Source organism: Cyprinus carpio, chromosome A24 (genome assembly GCF_018340385.1).
Source record: "Cyprinus carpio isolate SPL01 chromosome A24, ASM1834038v1, whole genome shotgun sequence".
In the NCBI taxonomy this organism is placed as follows: Eukaryota; Metazoa; Chordata; class Actinopteri; order Cypriniformes; family Cyprinidae; genus Cyprinus; species Cyprinus carpio.
In genome coordinates this window covers 12,092,538-12,114,076 of record NC_056595.1, presented here as the reverse complement: position 1 = coordinate 12,114,076, position 21,539 = coordinate 12,092,538, and the positions used below count along the sequence as shown (strand labels likewise).

Sequence of the window (21,539 nt, the reverse complement as noted above, 5' to 3'; positions counted from 1 at the left end):
CTTGGGTACCGTCTCTATTCTCAGATTCATGAAGATAGAGGAGGACACTGTCTACTCTCTGTGATTGAACTTACTGAAGTATATCATTACTATTCACCTGACTAAGTCACATTCCTTTCCAGTGCACAGAAACCTCATGTCACTGGTGGTCATTTTATGGACCACAAAGGCCAAATATATTGTATGATACTCAAAAAGGGTACATTAATTATTTTCATTTTAATTTACTCCTCATCCAAATGTCTTAAAGTTCATTCCTTTAAGTATCTAATCATAGGCATTGGTTTTAAACTACACTGAAGACAACTAACATTTATAAGGACTCTAACCTGAAAGGTTAGGTTGATTTGGAGTGAGTTTAAACAAGCTGAGCTGAAATGATAAACCTCTTGTGGGCAAGTCTACAGTCATACTGTTTATAATAAATCATTATAAACTATTATTACCAGATCATTTTGATTGACTAAAGTTGAAAGCCACTGTACTCAAAAAAAAAAAAAAAAAAACATTCAGAGTGCTTAAACAGCTTGCTCACTTTGGCTCATAGCAAATGTCTGAATTAATTAAAATTAGAAGTATTGATGATAATAATAATAATAATAATAATAATAATAATAATAATAATAATAATAATAATAATAAACATCACCCTCAAGAATCCATTACCACCTTAAACAAATAAATAATTTATTGATTCATAATAATTATTAATAAAAAAAAAAAAAAAAACCCAAAAAATCAAAAAAAAAAAAATAAAAATAAATTATTATTAATAATAATAACAACAAACCCTCTAAAAATCATTCATATCATTTCTATATAATTTATTAATTAATTAATAATAATATACAAACTTTTAAACAAATAAATTAATTAATTTATTGACTACTACTAATGAAAAAGCAAGCCTCTAGATACCATTACTTTTTTTTTTTTACACATACACACACACACACACACACACACACACACGCACAAAAACACACACACATATATATATATATATATATATATATATATATATATATATATATATATATATATATATATATATATATATATATGCCATGTGTGTATATATGTCATTATTTAACAATAATAATAATAACCTAAAATAATAATATCCTTCTCATTGCAGGTGGTTCCTGAAATGAAGTCTTGAAGCCAAAAAGACATTATCACTCTTCTCTCTGCCCAGAATGTGCCAACCTAGTCTTGAACCGAATCAACCTGTCCCTTTTCCTTTTGACAAAAGACACTTTGGTGTAGAATGGAGCTCTCCCACGCTCTCCAGGAAAACCTGCACAAAGGTGCAGCCTCCAACCTGAGTTCAACTACTGATGTATCTCTAATGTACAGTGTATTATCAGCTAAAACATACAGCAGCCATTTGTTTGTGATTGCTATTGGCTGATATACAAGACTATCAAAACTATCAATCAACAATATAATACACTTAGAGTTTCATATTATTTTATAATGCAGTTCTTAACTTTTAGATGTCAATGAAAGAATTTGTATCTTTGACAAAATATGTTTATTTGGATATGATCATATTAAGTACACACGGCAGTACATAAAGTTTTTTCATATATGCAACATGATTTAGAAAACGTATATAAGTGCTATAATTCCATCATCACTGTAGTTTAAGGCAATGTTAAGGCAGTTATTCTTGGCGAGTACATGATACACTTTCAATTTGATTTTAAATTCAACAATCCCTGATAGTTTTACACCAGAGATATAAATTGTTGCTGACGTCATCGTTTTCATTTCAGTTACAGTATAGGGACTGTGCATTAACACTCTGTACCTCTCAAGTTTTTCTCCTTGATTTTATTTGCTCCATCTTGGCACAGCTGTGATTTCAAGAGTCAAGTGTTTCCTCTTTGGCTAATGAACTCCGATTAAGAATCCTGCCTATTGATCTTTTTGAGTCTCTTCATTCTCTCCTGCCGCACTGTTTCTGCTTCCAGACAAGAAATCTCTGTGAGCCTCTGAACAAAAGAGGCCGAGGCACCCAGGTGTGGATCAGGGTACGATTGGGCTGAAAAACAATTACCGGCCCACAGGCTGGTTAGACAAGAGCACAGTTTGCTTATTCAGGTTTACACAGGTAACGCTCTTCTCACCTCATACAAAAGACTGGGAATTTCAATAATGGCCTAAAGCCTGGTGGGAGGTGTGTGTGTGCGTGTGTGTGTGTGTGGTGTGTGTGTGTGTGTGTGTGTGTGTGTGTGTGTGTGTGTGTGTGTGTGTGCTTAAGTGTTAAGTGAGTTAAGTGTGTGTATTCAACGTTTGTGAGCTCATGAAAAACACATGCACATGTGAAATTCATCAGTGTCTGTGGTCTGAATCTGTAACAGGAGTGAAGTGAAAGATCTCATCTGTTAAACACTGAGCAAACACCTAAATAACACATGCTATGTGCTCAATTTACCAGTGCCAACTGACAAAAATAAGCTTTCAAAAATAGTCTATTTAGATGAGTTATCACAAGACAATAAATCAGTTAACTGATGCTAACTAATAAGCATTTAAACATTCGCTTTAAGCTTAAAGCTGAAATGCTCACTTTTGTTGTTAGCGCCATCGAAGAGATTTCGTGCTCTGGTTTTCATCCTTAATCTGAAATGCAGAGAGTAAGACAAGAGAGAGTATAATAAGTATGCAATAAAAACAATAATAATAATAAATAAAATCAGACCTGGAGTTACCTGTTTTTATAGTTTTGTGATAAACAGAGTCGTCCACTGACAGATGGGGTGGTGGCTGGTAACAGAACTGATGGAAATGAAGCCAGATAATCAGACCTGGAATTGATGTAGAGAAAATCAGCAATTGGATGAAAAAAAAAAAAATCGTAATGCAATATTTTAACAGTCTTGAAGAACTCGCCCGCAAATAAGTGGTCTTGGGTCGCGCAGGCAGAGTTCTTTGCGGTGGGCAAATCTGGTTAGATTGTGAGAGCGATACACATGGAAGTCCTGAGACAGTGGATTTGTAGGGTTGTGGTTTATCAGAACATCATCTGTTTGGGAAAATAAACATATTAATACAAAGTCTCAAAGTTTCCAGAGAAAGTAATAATTCAGAAATAACAGAATCATCTAACCACGGAAAACTAAAATAATTGCAAAAGCATTCTGTGACTAATTTTTACTTATACAGTATCTAAAGAGATGATGCTGAAATGATGTGCTGCAAAAATATTCATGCATGTTGTGAGCGCCATCTATTGGCTGCCCCACTGAAACTACCAATTACACATTTGTTCCATCTCATCAAATAATGATGTGACGGTGTCATAATCTGAATACACATACTTCCTTTGCCCTTTTTTCCCCATTTGTGTACTAATAACGATACAATGAATGTTTCAGGCATAATTACTATCTTATAAATAGAAAGAGGGATAAATACTGTACCTTCAATGCCATTAGTGAAGTAAGTTCCATTTCTCCATCGTTTATCAAATAAGAAATGCCGTCCAGAAATATCACTGTCATACACATTGTTTTGTAAGGTTACGTTTGAGTGATTTTTGGCTAGAAATGGAAGCAGTGGCCTGTGAAGTTGGAAAGACACAAACAGTGTGGAATAATGTGTCACATGTAGTGGTTTAATTCATGTTGCCATTACAGAGTGTTTGTGTTGAAATACACCTGGCAACTTTAGTGACTTATTCAGTCTTTGCATAGATTGCCGTGGAAGTCTCTATATAGATATATATCCAGAAACCAAAGATGAAAATAAAAATAAATTAATAAATAAAAAGAAAACAACCACCTACCCACCCACACACACAATGTAAACATGTCATAAAACATTATTTTGTTATTATTTTGTTAATACACACACCTCATTAATAAAACATCACACACTGAGACTCTATATACCCCTAAAATACAAAATCACATAAAAAACAAAAAATTAAACATTAAAAAAAAAAAATCATACACATCACATTCTCTAAACTCTAGAGCACTGATGAAGATAAATGCATTCAATCAAAAAAATCTATCTTACCTTACAGAAAATAAAATGAAAATACACACACCTCTCACACCGTGGCCTGGGCATTTCCGTGTCGCTGAGAAAACATTCAGCCTGGCTTCAGCAGCCGTGGAACATCCGGACACTGGAGGACTGGAGATGAGGTTTGAAGGATGCGTGGCTCGCGCGTCTGTAACGTCCTGTATTATCAGAGGAGCTTCAGCTGGCAGTGACATCAGTTTAGGTCTGACGACGCTGGTATGAGGCTTCATCTCCACTTTCAGATGCCAGACAAACTATAATGTCAGTTTAGTCCGTTTAGCTAAGAACATTAACAAAAGAAACCACATACAACGTCTCAATATAAAAGACAAATCCGGCGAAACACGGAAGTACAGCAGCGCCGCCATTACTGCGTGCCTTGCTGCTAGCTAAGGAAGTAGCAGAAAAGTAAAGCGTTAGTCCCGTAGGTGTAGCAGATTATAGCTGTACGAAAAAGTTATTTTTATTTAGTTTTTTTATTACGTATGCTGTCCAGTGATGCCGAGAAGAGTGTGTTGGTGTGGTTTGCTGTTTTAACAACAGCACAAAACTACAGGCATTGGCAATAAACCCGTTGTGAAATCCCACGAACCTTTGTTGCACATTGACTGGCCATGTTCCGTGGCCATACGGATTACACAGAGTTCTTTTACTATTAGCTAGAGATGATATCAGTTCAGGTGCCGCTAGGGATCTTCGCGTCACGTTTACAAGCACCAAAACAGTATTCATTGTTTGAATTTCATATATAAAAATTGACAGAATCTGAGAGCTGAGATTGGAGATCTCCGTGTCCTCCTTTGCTTCGCGATTTTTGGCTCGAGAAAATGATGTGTGGTGTGAGAGCGTGTGAAAAGCGTCAATTGTGGTGCGTGTGGTCTCACATTTTATTGGCATTTGTATTAGTTGAAGAGTAAAAAAAATCTGTGGTCTTAACGCATTACAATCGGCAAGTCGGTTTCGGACAAAAAGGGGGAAAAAAATAATTAATTGGGTCAGTCCCTAAATTGACAGGGTCGGTTATGGCAAACAATAATATTTTTAAGGATGGCCTAAATAGTTATTTTTAAACTTGTGAAGGCATTCAGCTAGTAACTGACAAGCGTTCGGTTTTATTGTTGTCATCAATTAATACACTTCTAAATTACAATACATTACATATTTATACATTAATTACATTATGTTGTCAATAAATTACCTTTATCAGTAAGTTTTTGGCCACAGGCCACTGCCTGACATCATCTCCCAATTTTCCCTTTTCACCAGACATTTCCTTTGAAGAGCAGGATCCGCTTTCATTGAAAATGTCATTAGAGGGCACCGCAAGTGTCTCACATCCCACCGTCCACACTCGCAGTAAAAAACGGAAGCTGATAGTGCATTGCGTGGACGTTTCCATAGTTACTGCCAAAACCACGTGAATATACGGCGGTGGATAAAAGTAAAAAACGGAAGCTGATAGTGCATTGCGTGGACGTTTCCATAGTTACTGCCAAAACCACGTGACGCAACAGTTTAGTGACAGGAGGATATCTGATAGAGAAGAGTTTAGATAGAGTCATCATTATATAGATAAGTGGACAGGATTTTTTTTTTTATATTTATAACATAACCACACGCAGTTTGTTTGTTGGTTTGAATGAATTCAATTGCTCTTAGCCTAGATTAAATTGTGAATTTTATGTATCTTTAATTTTATTTACTTATTTGTTTACTGTACTGCATAAAACTAAAGTTACGAATTTTTAAACACGAATTAAACGCACCAGAATCGATTTCCCAAAAAAGAATGTGTAATTACAGTGTCAGTCCAAGAGGTGGCGACATTGTAAAGGCATTTATTTTATTTTATTTTATTTCATTTCATTTTATTTTATTTTATTTTATTTTAATACATGAAATTGTCCCTACCAAAATATGGTAGGAAAGCAGATATGCCTTGTTTCATTCATGAAGTTATTCATATAACGTGCGGTTGAACAGATATTAAAAACCTAACAGGAAATTAAACCTTCATTATATCAGAATTAAGGATGACTGAATCCCATTAATTATTAATTAAGGCGTGCATAAAAGGTAAATTAGCTAATTCTATTTTCAGTAATCTGTTATGGGCAACACAAGCAGTAAAGTACTGAGGCGTCCAGTAACACATTCAATCACTGAATGCTCAATTCAGTCAAGAACAAATGCTCTATTGACTAATCAGCTGGTTTCAATGGAATACTATGTTCACTGGTTAAAACCTGTTTATAACGTGAGCAAGTGGATTGTTTGGATGCATAATTTATTCATGTCATAGATTCAATGATTAGTTCATGTAAATAGTCACTAGAACCCCTCACAAACTACTTCCCTTCTAGACTGTCAGATGAATCCTCTCCCAGCAACTCTGCATTTGGTCATTTTCTGGCAGTTTTTTGGTAAATGTGAAATGAGGTTTAAAAGTTTTTTCTAAGGAGGCTGAAGCAGTTCGGTGCCAGGACAATGACTTCTCCTCGAACATAACAAGATCAGGGAGAAGATTGTGAACTACAAGAACCATTACAGTGATCACACATCCAGTCACATCAATCGATCTGCTATTGAGAGGGTTAGCCACCATCACCACTATGCCCTGTGGTCTAGAAACATGTCAGACTAAGGAAGGACTGCTGATTTAGGCAAACTTCTACAGATGTGCCACTGAGAGTATTCCTGCTGGCCGCAGACCTGTATCTGAACACACAGAACTGCAGAGGGCAGTGAAGACAGTGCAGTTCATTACTAGCCATGAGCTATCCAGCATCTCTTGAGAAAGCTCAGATCCATTCTTAAAGAACTCAGCTATCCCAGTGACTTACTGTTTTCTCCCATCCCATAACGAAACACAAAATCTGGCAAATAACTGTTTTCTTTTTAAGACTTTATTTGTATTGCATGGGAACAAACATGCAAAGCCTTCAAAGTTTTATGGTTTTAGGATTCTGTTTGTTTATACTTCAGCTGGTTTCCATATTAATTGATATATTACAAAATGTAATGCGCAAAGGCTTTTTAGTGTTTTTTTTCTGAATAAAATAAAGAAGAGGTTTAAAACATTTCAATTATCAAATTCACTTTTATTCAATTCAATTCTAACCACTACCAATAAAATTTTTGGGATTGTATAACAACACAAACACAATCACAAAAAAAAAACTGCTTTTGCTGTAGGCCTATGGTTGGATGTTTTACTTGCTCCAAGCAAAGCACAGATCCTACAAAATTCCGTACTATATGCATTGATATTATATAGTATTCGTTGCATTAAAAAAATTCAACCACGACTATTTATTAGTCAGTGTTACACAGAGGTGGAAAGTAACGAATTACATTTACTCGCGTTACTGTAATGGAGTAGCTTTTTTGTGTACTTCTACTTTTTTAAAGTAATTTTTAAAATCTGTAATTTTACTTTTACTTAAGTTTATTTTGTTTGAAGTAATTGTACTCGCTACATTTTTAAAACACACATAATTACTGAGTAAAAAAAAAAAAAATCCCTCCCTGGAAACTAGCCAAACTAGCAGCTTATAAAATCTCGACAAGACGTCACCCCTTCGCAAGCATGTAGAGGTGAGCTAAATAATTGCATCGCTGCATTGGTGGTTAAAATGAAGCTTTGACATTTTAGCAAGAATTTTTTGAACAAATTAGCCAAAAAGACAGTGGTGCGGAGTGTGCGATGTATATCGTCTGCGATAATATCATAGTTGTTGTTTTAATGATTGTGCGCGCGCATTTAGAGTGCGTTCTTTCACTGTGTGATTCAGTCTTGTAAAATGCATTTAGAATGATCACAAAATTGAAGATTATGGGGGCAGAAAATGTACAATATTTATATAATTTCATATAGTAAATCAAAATCACACAAAGAATGCCGTCTTTTCCTCCAAAAATCATCATGATTATATATATATTATATATATTATATATATATATTATATATATATATATATATATATATATATATATTTTTTTTTTTTTTTTTTTTTTACAACAGTACAGAAAAGTTAAGAGACTTGCGTTTTAGACACCATATTGCCTGTTTTTGCTCTATTTCTACAACAAAACATTTATTCCAAACACAGCCACCAAAGCACAGTTTTGCGTCTCTCTGAGCAACATGACAGTGTTTTGTTCCTGAATGAATCAACCGTTTAAATGATTCGGTTCAGTCGCAACGACTCACTTATTAACAGTGACTCGCTGACACATACTGGCCATTTTAATTTCACATTTAAAGTAGCTTATTTTGATTTTTTTTAAATAATTAATTTCTTATAATTTCAAATGAGTATTCAACATTTTGTGTCTTGTATATCAAAACTTATTCATGCATTTGCAACTGCAGGTTAAATGCATTCTTGTCCTGCACTAAACAGTGTGTAAATACATCTAAATGGGGCACTTCCGATTAAGCTTTCTGCATTTCATCTGCATTGAAAAGATGAGTTTGTTGATACTGATTTGCCTGGTAACAGCCCAAATGTCTTATTATTCTAAATAACTGTTCCTTTAATTAAAAACACTACTAGTTTGAGAGGGATTAATAGGCCTCAGGGGTGTCAAACTCAGTTCCTGGAGCTCCGTAGCCCCTGCAGAGTTTTAGTTTCTAACCCTGCTCCAGCACACATATCATGTAGTTTTCAAATAAGCCTAAATGATTAGATTAGCTGGATCAGATGTGTTTAATTAGGGTTATATCTAAACCTGTGCAGGACTGTGGCCCTCCAGGAACTGAGTTTGACACCCTTGGGCCTGTCCCATTTTTTGCCTCCCTCCCACTGTTAAAATGTAACTAAGTAATTTTTCTCTGAGTAAGTTTTAAAATGAGCTACTTTTTACTTTTACTTGAGTAGATTTTTAGACTGGTACTTTTACATGTACTTAAGTAAAATTTCATTAATGTAATGGTACTTTTACTTGAGTAGAATATTTTTGTATAGATATATATTTTAATATTATTACACATCCACTCTGTCTTTCCAAACGTCCACAGCTGAGCTAAGTAGATGTAAATTTCAATCAGGCATCTCGGTCAATCACTCTGTGGGGTCCTGTGGAGAGGGGCTGGTTTAAATAGAGCCCGAGCAGCAGCGGCAGTTCTGATGAGGTCGCAGGAGTCTGGCTCTATCTCGCTCCCAGAGCAGCGGCGCACCGGCAGCTATCGAGCGCATCCGTGCCGGGATACGATAGGTTTCATACGGGCATTTCTGGTGGGGAGACTCGGCTGTATTTCTCGCCAGTTGTATTCTTATATTAGTGCTTTTATTTGTGATGCTCATATTCTGAAAGCGTTATATTGTTGACTGGTTTAGACCAGATTTTATATATATGTAACTTATATTAGTAGTTGTATGACAGTTGGGGTTAATTGGATGTTCACCCCATAACCTTGAATAGGCGGATAGTAAAAGAATAAATTATATGCTTATGTTAGCAGCACAACAGCAAAACTCAGGTTTTTTAGTCATTTAGGTGTAACTGAACTCATCTTTATTTAAAACAAAGTCACAGCGCGGCATTAGACATGATGATGAACATTGTCGTGGAGTTTTTCGTGGTCATTCTCAAAGTTCTCTGGGCCATCGTGATGGCCGGACTCAAGTGGCTCGTACGGCCGAAGGAGAAGAGCGTAGCGGGACAGGTGTGCGTGATCACCGGGGCGGGCGGCGAACTCGGGCGGCTCTTCGCCAAGGAGTTCGCCCGGCGCCGGGCTACACTGGTGCTGTGGGACATCAACAGCCACAGCAACGAGGAAACTGCAGAGATGGTGCGACAGATCTACAGAGAGCAAGACAACCCGATGACTAAAGAGGGTATGTCATGATTTCTTTCTTTTTCTTTTTTTTTTTACATGAACTAACATGTCTATCGTATTTAAAAATAACTGGTTAAAGTCAACTAATTATTCTATTTAGACTTGGGTGGCTTTATGTCTTTGTAGGTGTTTAATATTGTTTTGTGTATGTAGTCCTTGAATGTTTAATGTATAAATAAGATGGGTAAATATGGGTCAATATAAACATGGGTCATCACTCATACAATTTATATTTGTTTAAATGTCCAATAACCAATATCCAGAATCGACTTTATATATATATAGAGCATATTTTTGCCATTATTGGCAAGACAAACAAACACAAGAAAATGTTTTGAACTGAGTACTGTAATATTAAATTGTATGTAATATTTATTAAATATTGAAATATTAAGTATTTATTTATTATTAATGTTGTTATTGCCATTAAGTTGCTGCACTCCAGTCAAAGTTATTTTCACATTTATTATTATCTTAAAATTCTACATGTTTATCGCTTGAGAATGATTGGCTGTAAAAGGTGTGTAATTATTCAAAAGATGATGTTATCATAAGTAAGTTTGCGTATGAACACCATTGTTTTATGTTGAACACACAGTGGTGATATTATATAGGCTCGCAAGTTAGTAGATATTGAACGACCGATTATCAGTCTATCTGTATAAATTAGGCCATTGTCTTACCCATTGTCACAATTATCTTAGTTAGGCCTATATATTCAGTAAAAAGATTTTTCGCCAAAGTCTGATGTAAAGCAGATTCAAACCCTGAAACAATTAATTATAAAAAAGAAAGAAAGACAGAAATATTCTGTCATGCATCTTTCATCAGGCATCGTTTACCTGATGAAAGTCACATGCCTAAAATGTATTAAAATTTGCAAGCTATACCAGTGTGTGAGATTCATCTTTTTTATTATTTTAGATTATTTACTACTTTTTTTCTTTTTGTTTTCTACACAACTGCTTAAATGATATATCGGGAGTTGCGGTGGTTTTCTATTTATTTTTAAACTCAATGAAATTCTTATAATCAAATTAAGCTTAAGGTGCACAGGAAAGTTTTGTGATTCTCTACCTCTCAAATGATTTGTGTTTTTCCCAAAGGAGCTGTTGGTGGTGTAGAAGAGGTCCCTCCGTTCCAGCCGCAGGTGTATACGTATGTGGTTGATGTGGGCAAGAGGGAAAGCGTGTACTCCACAGCAGAGAAAGTGCGCAGGGAGGTCGGTGAAGTGAACTTGTTGATCAACAATGCTGGTGTTGTGTCTGGCCACCACCTTCTGGAGTGCCCCGATGAGCTGATCGAGAGAACCATGGTGGTGAACTGTCATGCACACTTCTGGGTGAGTCTCATTTAACTTTGTAACTTTTGCAACTGTATAGAGCAATATTTAATCTAATAGTGTAACCTGTCAAAGTGTACATAAAGGAAGTGTACAGCTCTTTTTAAGTGGGAAAACACAGTGGAATGCCCTCTTTTAGCGATTGTGTGATCACATGATGCCACTGACCATGCACCCATCTGTTCAGCACATACTAATTTCTCTGCACTGGTATTTGCACTTGGGCCAAGTTGGAAAGAAAACCTATATTGCTCCATGCATGTTCATAATAAGCCAGAGTGACATTTGAAATTTTGACTTTATACTCAAAAAGAGCAATGTTTATTCTTTCAAAATCAATTACATCAACCACTTTGAAGCTCAGTCGTTTAATCCGTCTGGTGTTGTTGAGTGCATACAAATGTGTCTGTTGTCTGAGATGGGCCAACCCCTTTAAACACTCCTATAAGTGTTGCATATTCCTCATGTAATCACTCCAGTCTCATCTGTCTGGCCCTTTCTTTCTTAGTCTGTTATCCATTTGTTTTCATTCATTCCTTTGTTTGTGGCAGCCAGTATTAATATTTACGGCTCAGTCTGGATGTTCTGCTGAAGTAGACATCCACAGGCTGTGAGATTATGAGGATCTGGCATGGGTTCAGTAAGAATATCAGAGCTGATCTGGGATCAGATTACCCTCCCTGACTTAATCAATTCAGTCTCTGTGAGTTATAACATCAGAACTGATCTTAAAGCCATACTTCCACTCTGAGAGGTTTTATTAACATGCTCCCTGTCGTTTCAACATAGTCCTCTCCAGAGCTAGTCGATCTGCGGATATAAACAAGCTCTGGGCAAGAGAACTCCAGCAGGGGATTTTAGTAAGATCACCAGGAACAATCTGCTATGCCTTGGTTTGTTAATTTAAAGCCCATTGAAGAGCACATCCTGCCTGGGGAAGTACCATTTGGATGAGTCCATTCTCACTTGGCCTCACTAATTAACCTCTTGCCAGTAAATGCGCAAAAGGCCTGTCTGTAGTTTGCATTGTCTTACTGAAACCACCTTGTGGGGGGTGATCTGTAATGGGACAGTGCATTTTAAATCATGCTGCTAAAGTCACGTTGAGGTGGAGTGTGTTTGTTTTTTGTTTTTTTGCACGTGTCTGTTTGGGATTTTTATATTTTAATGATTACCAAGACAGGATGGTTAATGTTTTTTGGAGATGGAAGGGTTGACATCATCCCAGACTGCCTAGAAAATAAATGTTCATAAATATTTGTTGGGCTTTTTACTCATAATAAATGCTTTTTGTAGTCCGTAGGGTAAGATATTGCATTACAATATCACACTTACTTTTATAAAGGAAGACTTTTTTTTTTTTTTTTTTTTTTTTTAATTGGCAGATATGTGGATAATGCTGGAAGTCCTTCTAATGAAGCAAGAAAATGCTTGGCCACAAACTGAGCTTAAGTGTACACCATGTTCCTTGCTATCTACATTTTCCTTGTTTTATTTGGAATTTGTTCAGTGTAAGTCACAGTGGTGCTGTAGCAGATGCACTTGTTAGAGTTAGGATTCTCATTAAGGTTTTGGTTGTGTTTGCCCAAGCTTTATGCAGCACATGGTTTCATTTGTGGGGTTTAAGATGAAAGCAGAGCTTAATCATTAAGGACAGCCAAGGAATACCGAGTGGAGGATGTGGTCATTAAAGCCACAAGCCAGCTGAATAGAAATGCACTAACACTGCTTTCCCCCTGTCTTTCTTACACAAACATGTTCTCTTAATTGGTTGCTGCTTGCATGTGGTTTATAAAACTGCAAGACTTCCTTTTCCATTCTTTTGTCTTCCCATTTATAATTGTGTTGGCATGTTTTGTACAGAAATGATTTTAAAAATGCATGCTTAATGTGGTGTTAGCACTGTCACTTAAGCTAAAGGGCCTGGGACAAATATTTTTAAATTTTTATGGGTGGGGGTCCTCCCTCCCCCGGACCCAATGAGTGGGCTATTATAGGGCCTGGGACTCCAATCCCTCTCAGATGATGGCTCCATGTATGTGTGTGTATGTATATATATATATATATATATAATATATAATATACATATATATATATATATATATATATGTATATATATATATATATATATAGTATATATATATATCTATATATATATATATATATATATATATATATATGTGTGTATATATATGTATATAGTATATATAATATATATATAATATATATATATTATATATATATATATAATACAACACACATATATACACACTACACACATATATGTATATGTCTATATATAATATTTATGTGTGTATATATATGTATATATATGTAAATGTTAGGGCCATATTATAATATATATTTATTGTATTATATGTATATGTATGTATGTATTTATTTATTATTATTATGTATATGTGTGTTTTGATAATTTATTTATATATATATACTATTATATATATATGTATATACACTATATATAGATATATGTATCTTATATATGTATATATTATATATATCCATAGTTTTTTTTTTTCTTTTAAATTAAAGTGTTTTTGAGCTTTTTTTTTTTTTTTTCTTTTAAATTAAAGTGTTTTTGAGCTTGGTTGGCCACACTTAAAGTAATGTTTTATGCATTTCTTTTTCATTCATTAAGACGCTATGAAATCCATTTTAAAACTTCTTTAAAAAAATCAAACTTTTTATTGCATCTGTATTTGATATTATAAAAATACTACAACATGCTTAATATGTCCTGGCCATATGTGTCAATATAGGCAAGGACCTTGTGATTAAGCCATTTCATAGGGTCTTTAATCTCTCCATGACGTGCTAAAACATCATGCAGGTGCATCCATTTTTTGCTTTAATGCATTTCAGATATTTGTTTATTCAATTAACTGTATGGTATTTTTCCAGGGTAAAGCTACTGCATTCCAAATAGTTTTAATTTCTTTCCATTTATTCTTTTCTCTGGCCATAGTGAAGTGTCTTAAGGCTGTCTTCACAACAGGTCCATGTCATCCTCTTAAAGAGTCTCAAACATGACCTGGCAGCCGATTCAGCGCCCTCATTTCAACAGTCCACTGTGTTTCGAAACTCCTAAGGCAGAAAGGGTAAACTCCAGATGGACATCATCTTTATTTTGTTGGAAAGCATGGTGGGAATGCAACAAAACTGGAGGAGCCAACAGGAAGTGAGGCCATTATCTCAGAGCGGTGCTCTTCCAGGCTGAGACACTCTGCTCTTTCCATACTTCCAGCTGCATTTGAGTCCCAGGAACAGTGAGTTCTCTGCTAAGTCAGAGTGGCACTGTGGCAGACTGACTGGTACTTGAAGTAAAAGTTTAAGTGATGCAAATTACCAAATTTAGTGCCTAGCTAGATTTGGAGAGCTGAATGAAATAAGCTTCTCTCTTTCTTGGTGATGCTGACCCCATAATAGACGATATGTGAGTAGCGCATTCCACACCTGGGCACAGTGGTGTCCGTGAAAGCCACCTAGTTGCTAAGTGAGCGTGGCTGAAGCAAAAGACTCAGGGCTGTCCCTAGAGAAAAGCATCAAGGGAAAGAGAGTCTTGTACACAAGCTTGCTGGTAATGGGGAGCTGCTGCCTGACCCACTTATGTGACAATTGCTTTCTTGTCTAGGGATCAGCTTGACAAGATGCCAAATGACAGGAGCCAAGTTCTCCAGCCTGCATTCCTACTAGACTAGGAGAAAGGGAGCAGCCAGGCAGAAGGGTCTTACTTGAGTAATTTTAGATGGTCTTGCTCAAGGCCAATGCACCTGTACCTGCTATTTGACTTGGGGCTGCTTATATTTGCAGAGCTCCTGGGCCAACAAGATTCACAGATGGCTTGATTTGGCTTATTTGAGTTGGGTTAAACTGCTTCAGAGTTCATTTTGATTCCATAGATCCCGTCCCCCATTTTAATGAGACATTGGCAGTACAGTAACAGCATATCAATTAGCCCCCCCTTAATTTTCTCTGGGCCTTCAGAGTTCGAGGGTTGTACATCAATCTGGCCAATGCTTTGCTAAATTTCTCGGATCTGTCCACTTTCTTTTAATTAACGGCCATCTGTGCTTTTTTGTGTGACAATATTTGTTCATATTCCTACTGGTCAAACATTAGCACTAATCCAGGCTGACACTGCAGCTGTGAAGAGCTTTGTGAGGAGCGATGCACTTGAGCTTGTATCAATTAGAGAGCACAACAGGCATAGAACCACTGCAAGGGCCAAGGAAGCTCTCTGCTGTTGGAAGTTAATTTAGCGTAAACTCAGGCACTGAGAAGCAATTACAGAAGCTATGAATTAAGACATGAACTTCTGTTCAGTTTCACACATTTTGTGTCTGAGAGGTCAGCAAGGCCATGCCCACATCAGTGGCGGCCCCCTCATTCCATAGCAGATTGGGTTTTTACAAAGGCTCTTAGCCATTTCTGCTCATTTGTGAAAGTTCAGAGGTTATGGGTTGATAGACTAATGGTCAAAGGCCTGAGCTGGTAATGTTGGATTTGATTTGGTCAAGCCCAGTTACTTGACCAAAAGCAAACCCAAGATTACCATCTTAGCTACTTGACCAAACAAGTAGACTAGTAATGCTGGGTTTGATTTTGGTCAAGTTCTGTAGCTGGGCGGGTAACCTTGGATTGATAACCAGCCCAGTTACATGACCAAAATTAAACCCAACATTACCTACTGAGAACGTTCGCCAATCAAACTCAACATTAGTTAAGAAGATAGACTGGAAATGTTGGGTTTAATTGGTAACATTGAGTTGATTACCAGACCAGTTACTTGACCAAAATCAAACCCAACGTTACCAGGAAGTATTTGCTAATACAAGGTAAATATAGATTGAATATATGGAATGACTTATATGGTGTCCTTGTCCAATGACTCATTGTAATACCTTCCCATGTTAATACATGTCTCTAGTTCTCTACATCACATTTTCATTGATGGCTTTGATTACACTGAGCTAGTTAAATGGCTTCAAGTTCTGCAGCAAGAGTAAGTATTTCACCACTTGATGCAAGAAAACTTTTGTTTGCCCGAATTGTGACTTTCTGTCTTTTATCATGCTAGTCTGTCTCACTGGAAGTGGCACATAGTCCAAACTTTCCAAATCAAATTTTAACACCATAGACTGCAGTGTTTGGAAGATGTTAGCATATGTGCACCACAGGCCCAATCTATCCTAATCCTTCATTTGCAAGCATACTTGCCATCAGTTTGGCATGTAAAGCACGAGTGCAGCTTCAAACTGGTCCAAGTCTGCTCCCTTGAAGGTCCCCCCCCCAACACAAGAGATGAATATTAAGGGCATTTTTACACTTAATGCACTGGAAAGATACACAGTTTACGGTTAACGTCAGGGATTAAATGCGTAGCATGTGGGCCGCAGCGCTCAATCACACGACTGGCCTGCCTCATGGAAGTCACTGTAAGTGAATTTGAGAGATTCCAGTGCCATATTTCAACAACATGTCAAAACGACATGTTGAGACGGCTGGCAGAGGTGTGAAATGTGCAAAAACTGTGCAAGATGGTACCATTCTCAAGCATGGCCAAGGACTGTTTCTACTGGGCATGTTTATAAATAGTGATATCATTTAAGGCCTCTGGAATGGGCTCTGTTGTTTTTGGCTCAAGGTTTTTTTTTATTTTTTATAGCATGTTTTGTGCTCCATGTAGGATTGACTATAAAGCCACAGGCAGTTCTGTGGGGCTTGTACAGCAAGTCTTCGGTAAGAAAGCTGTAAATGGATGACGCTGGTCATGTTTTTCATCATTATTGTGTCCACCCCCTCACTTCCCCTGAGTCTGAAGAGAATTGAAGACGAGGCATGTGTGGTGTTTTTTTTTTCTTTCACTCTTAGTCTTTTGTCTTGCCAGGATCAGGCGTAAGTGGACGAGGACACTGATTCATTGCATAAAAGAAACCCTCAATAACAGGCAAGCAGGATGTCAGAGCAGCTGAAAAAGTTAACCAATCTAGTCCAGCGGTGTTCAGATGGTACAAGCTATCTACAAGTTTTCTACATTTTAAACCTAGAGGGGTAGTTCACCCTAAAAAAGAAAACTGTCATTTCAAGCTTCATTTAATTGTTGTTTTCAGTTGGCAACTTTCAGTATGGTTAACAAACCTAAAAGATTCGTTCTGATCTGGTTTACAAGTTCAACTCCTTGACTCTGTGATCATCACGTTGGTTACACTCGCATTTTAGTTTCTTTGTTACAATTTCAGAAGTCATAAAGCTTTTTCAGGTAAACTATTCCTTGAATTGTTCCAATGCTAATGCTTTATCCAGGCTAAAAAGGTGGTGTTTGTTTTCCATCTTTGTTGACCTACAGCGGTGTTGTTGTGGTCTTTAGCCGTATTGTGGTGACAGTGGTGAGGGAGTACGCCGCTCAGGCTTTGTGCGCTTGATACTGAGATGCTACTCTTGGGACCAACCCGTTGTGGGAAAAGAGGAAACCACAGACAAACCACTTGTTGTGAACTTGCAAGTGGTCTTTTCACCATTTTAATAAGCCATTTCAGACCAATACAAAACCACCCCCAAGGTCTGGACCGATATTTCATCCTTTTAAAGTAGTTTGCTTTTCATCCAAGTTAAACCTCCATGTCAGAAAAGAAAACTTTTCGAAAACCAGTACTACCAAAACAAACTGAGCTGTACATAAATTAATCTCCTAAGTGCATGTGGAAAGCAAGCTCCCTGTAAATGGCCTTTAAGACTGCAAAGGAATTGTGTTTCTAAACTCCCCCAGCAGGATGAGGGAGATGAGTGTTTAGTCTCAGTGAATTATTAGTCGGGGAGGAGAAAAAAAAATGGATCAAAGGGCTTGGCAGAGACGAGCAGCAACAGCAAAATAACTGTCTTTGTTCCCCCCCCTTCTCTCTCTCTCTCTCTCTCTCTCTTCCTCTTCCAGACCACCAAGGCATTTCTTCCCAAGATGCTAGAGATGAACCATGGCCACATTGTGACAGTTGCCAGTTCACTGGGCCTTTTCAGCACAGCTGGTGTGGAGGTTAGTACATTGCATCCATCACATAAATCTATTGGCAGACTGAAAAAGAGAGCGTGTTTGGACAGTCTCAGCACGTTGGCTCACTATGGCATGGAAATTCGGCGCGGCGCACAGCACGCCTATCGTTCCACGCCAATTAAGGAGCACGCTAATGCCGAAAGATGCTCAGTGGTTTCCCTGGGCCTACCTGCCACAGAGACCAATTTCCCATGATGCACTGGGGTTTCACACATACTATGAATAATATACACTTATATAAACTCCAATACGTACAGGTCGTGCACATGTAGCTGTACTATTTGAAATCAGACAAGTTTTTGAACTACCAGTCGATTATTCCAGCACCTAAAATGTTACTTTTAATCTGTTAAACCAGCCTGTGTATGTGAGGGATCTCTTGAAGGTTGGAGTCTAGTACTTGTACAATCCTCTTCTTTCACTGCTGCCCAAACTGGTGTCATTTTCCCAGCAGCCTTTTGGGGAAACGTTACCTTTTTTTGTTTTGTTAGCTGTATGTGCACTTCTATTTTACAAGCCCTCTCACTTCAAAGGGTCTCAGAAGCCCTGTCACACTGTCTGACCTATTATGTTTCCTTGAATGTGACTTTGTGGTTTGCATTATTGGAGTGACTTAAGCCGCCGTGAGCCCCTTTATTCCAGAGTGTTTATCTACACGCATCTGTGTTTGCCCACTCCATTTTGAAGATCCCATCCACCGCGAACCACATCAAAACCCTCCCGCTCCGCTCTACCTATACTCCATACATGACAGAATGAAAGAATGCTAATGAAACAGTAGATCCCAGCGCTCCCCCCGCGCTATTACAGGAAAACCGCCTCGGGAAGCTTCACTAAACTCCATTTCCTCTCGGTTTCAGGATTACTGCGCTAGCAAGTTCGGTGCCATCGGCTTCCATGAGTCCCTGAGCCATGAAATCAAGGCTTCAGAGAAGGACGGTATCAAGATGACGCTGGTGTGTCCTTACCTGGTGGACACGGGCATGTTCCGAGGATGCAGGATAAGGTAAAAGAAAGGAGCCGTCCAAATGTCACAATTGGGTTTCAGATGGCCACTAAAAGAGCGAACGACACAATGCGTATCTAGTTCGAGTAGACATTGCTTAACAACAGTCAGGGTAGCTTTGCTTGTGGCCTCTCATGTCACTGTCAGCTTGGGTTTTCATGCACACAATAGGGGCTTCCACTTGAATAGAAGGTGCATGCTGGATCTGTTTCCACTCAGTAATGACTTGGGAAGTACTTTGGGCTGACTTTATTAAACAAAGACGACTCTTAATCATCATGTTTTTCTCCTTCTCTCCCTTCCTTTCTTTTGCCTGGGTGGGCCAGGAAAGAGATCGAGCCATTTCTTCCTCCACTGAGACCAGAGTTCTGTGTGAAACAGTCCATGAGGGCCATCCTGACAGACCAGCCCATGATCTGCACGCCTCGCATTGTATACATGGTCAACTTTATGAAAAGGTGAGTTTGAGTAGTCCTAAAACTGGACTTTGAAATGCCTCCAGATTTTTAGAGCAATCAGAAGTAATGTTCTCCCATTGCTTTTACAGCATTTTGCCCTTCGAAGCAATCGTGTGCATGTACCGGTTCCTGGGTGCAGATAAGTGCATGTACCCCTTCCTGGCTCAGAGGAAAGAGGCGATGAACAACAACGAGGCCAAGAACGGGATCTAGAGGGCGCCGTTTCTAACCCACAAGGGTACATTTCTAACCCGCATGAGGATAAGACCACTGAGAGGGCAGAAGGAAGTGAAAAGACTGCGTTTAGACTGGTGCACTTGCATTTGGCAGATGCAAAGGTTTACCATATTGTTCCTCTGGAACAAAGAAAGCTGTGTACTACACTAAGGATTTATTTGTTGATTTATGTTTTGTGTCTTTTTTTAAGGTTTGTTTAATGAAACCATCCATCTATATACTGTGTCAATAGTTTTGAAATCATACATGTAATTAACTATTTACGTAATGTAGTCACCAGCATTATCTAGCATCTTTGTGAAACTATACAGTATGTTACTGTATGAACAGTAAATTCTTGTCACTTTTTTGTTTTGTTCGTGTGTAGACATGCACTGTATTTACTTTCCTCTACACTGCCAACATTATCTACACAGTTCAGCGTGGCACCATGCCACTCCGTACCCCAGTCCGATCCATTTAAAGGCAGCGGCAGGAGATCATGTGTCCGAAAAGGTCCAGTTATGAACCATGTGATGTTTTAGATGAAATTTTTAGCATTGCCCCCCCCCACACATTTCTCTTTGGTGATGTCATGAGAAGTGCAAGTGGGTAAAACGCTGGTCTATTTCCAGCTGCTGGTGGGAAGGGAGTGTGTATTTTTTTTTTTGTATTCCATAATCTACAGAGGATTATGGTATATGTAAATGTATGAGAGAGTTGGTCAATCAGAAGGGATGGCCTGGTTTTCTTCTGTCACTGAACGTTATATTTAGTTTTACTCGGCCCATTTTGAACTTGTGAATTAACTGAAAAACATATTTTTTTTTTGTTGTTCTTTTTCATAATGGATTCCTCATGCAGTTTTTCCAATCACATTTCAAATTCATGTAATTACCAGTTTCAGTCAGTAACACACAATGTTTTCATTATAATCTGAATATGATGCAATTCTGATGTACACACACATTCATTTATTGTTTTTCCTTTTTGTGTATTCAAACCTGGACCACTGAAATGTTTTCGCAGATGTATGTTTAGCCAAAAAAGGACAGAACACATGAGTTTAAACTACATTCCAATAGGTGCCCTTCACCGACTGTGATAAGCCTAAAATCTCTACCTCTTCATTTTTTTTTTTTTTCATTCGTTAACAGTATGACATAAATACTCTTTTTGTAACTTTCCTAAAGAGTGCTCTATACACGAGCACACAACATGGTTCCAATGTTTAGTGTCTCTACCTAACTTAAGTTAATAAAATGATTTAGATTATTTGTTGGTTTTTGTGTATTAGTCATAACCTCAAGGTCTTTTCATAAGCCTGACTCTCAGCAACAGCAAAATACCAGAAATTCCAGCGAAACTTGGCAGAGAGTCAAGGTTTTAGTATTTTCCTGAATGCATCCCTATAATAACTTCCACAGGAACGAGTGACATGCTGGACATGAAAGCTCACAGAGGGGAACTACACTTACTGTACTCACTGACAGCAGCGTTATTGTCCATCACACAGTATATGGGAGGGATTTTGGAGGAGTAAGCACTAGAACTGACTCAGATGT

General features: G+C 37.6%; 1 protein-coding gene across 1 annotated transcript; it reads left to right on the top strand.

The window, feature by feature from the left end:
* Nucleotides 1-9,154: 9,154 nt before the first annotated feature.
* Nucleotides 9,155-21,249, top strand: LOC109049331 (retinol dehydrogenase 10-A). Its single transcript, XM_042714208.1, has 6 exons — nt 9,155-9,884; nt 10,993-11,228; nt 18,178-18,276; nt 19,155-19,300; nt 19,627-19,758; nt 19,848-21,249. The coding sequence occupies exons 1-6, from the start codon at nt 9,596-9,598 to the stop codon at nt 19,969-19,971; spliced, it is 1,026 nt and encodes a 341-aa protein (XP_042570142.1). The 5' UTR covers nt 9,155-9,595; the 3' UTR covers nt 19,972-21,249.
* Nucleotides 21,250-21,539: the final 290 nt, after the last annotated feature.

Bases quoted from the DNA above. Each gene is read 5' to 3' on its own strand.
- LOC109049331 (XM_042714208.1), top strand. From the start codon at position 9,596: ATGATGATGAACATTGTCGTGGAGTTTTTCGTGGTCATTCTCAAAGTT. The intron at 9,885-10,992 runs GTATGTCATGAT...TTTTTCCCAAAG, and splicing joins CAACCCGATGACTAAAGAGG to GAGCTGTTGGTGGTGTAGAA. The intron at 19,759-19,847 runs GTGAGTTTGAGT...TTGCTTTTACAG, and splicing joins ATGGTCAACTTTATGAAAAG to CATTTTGCCCTTCGAAGCAA.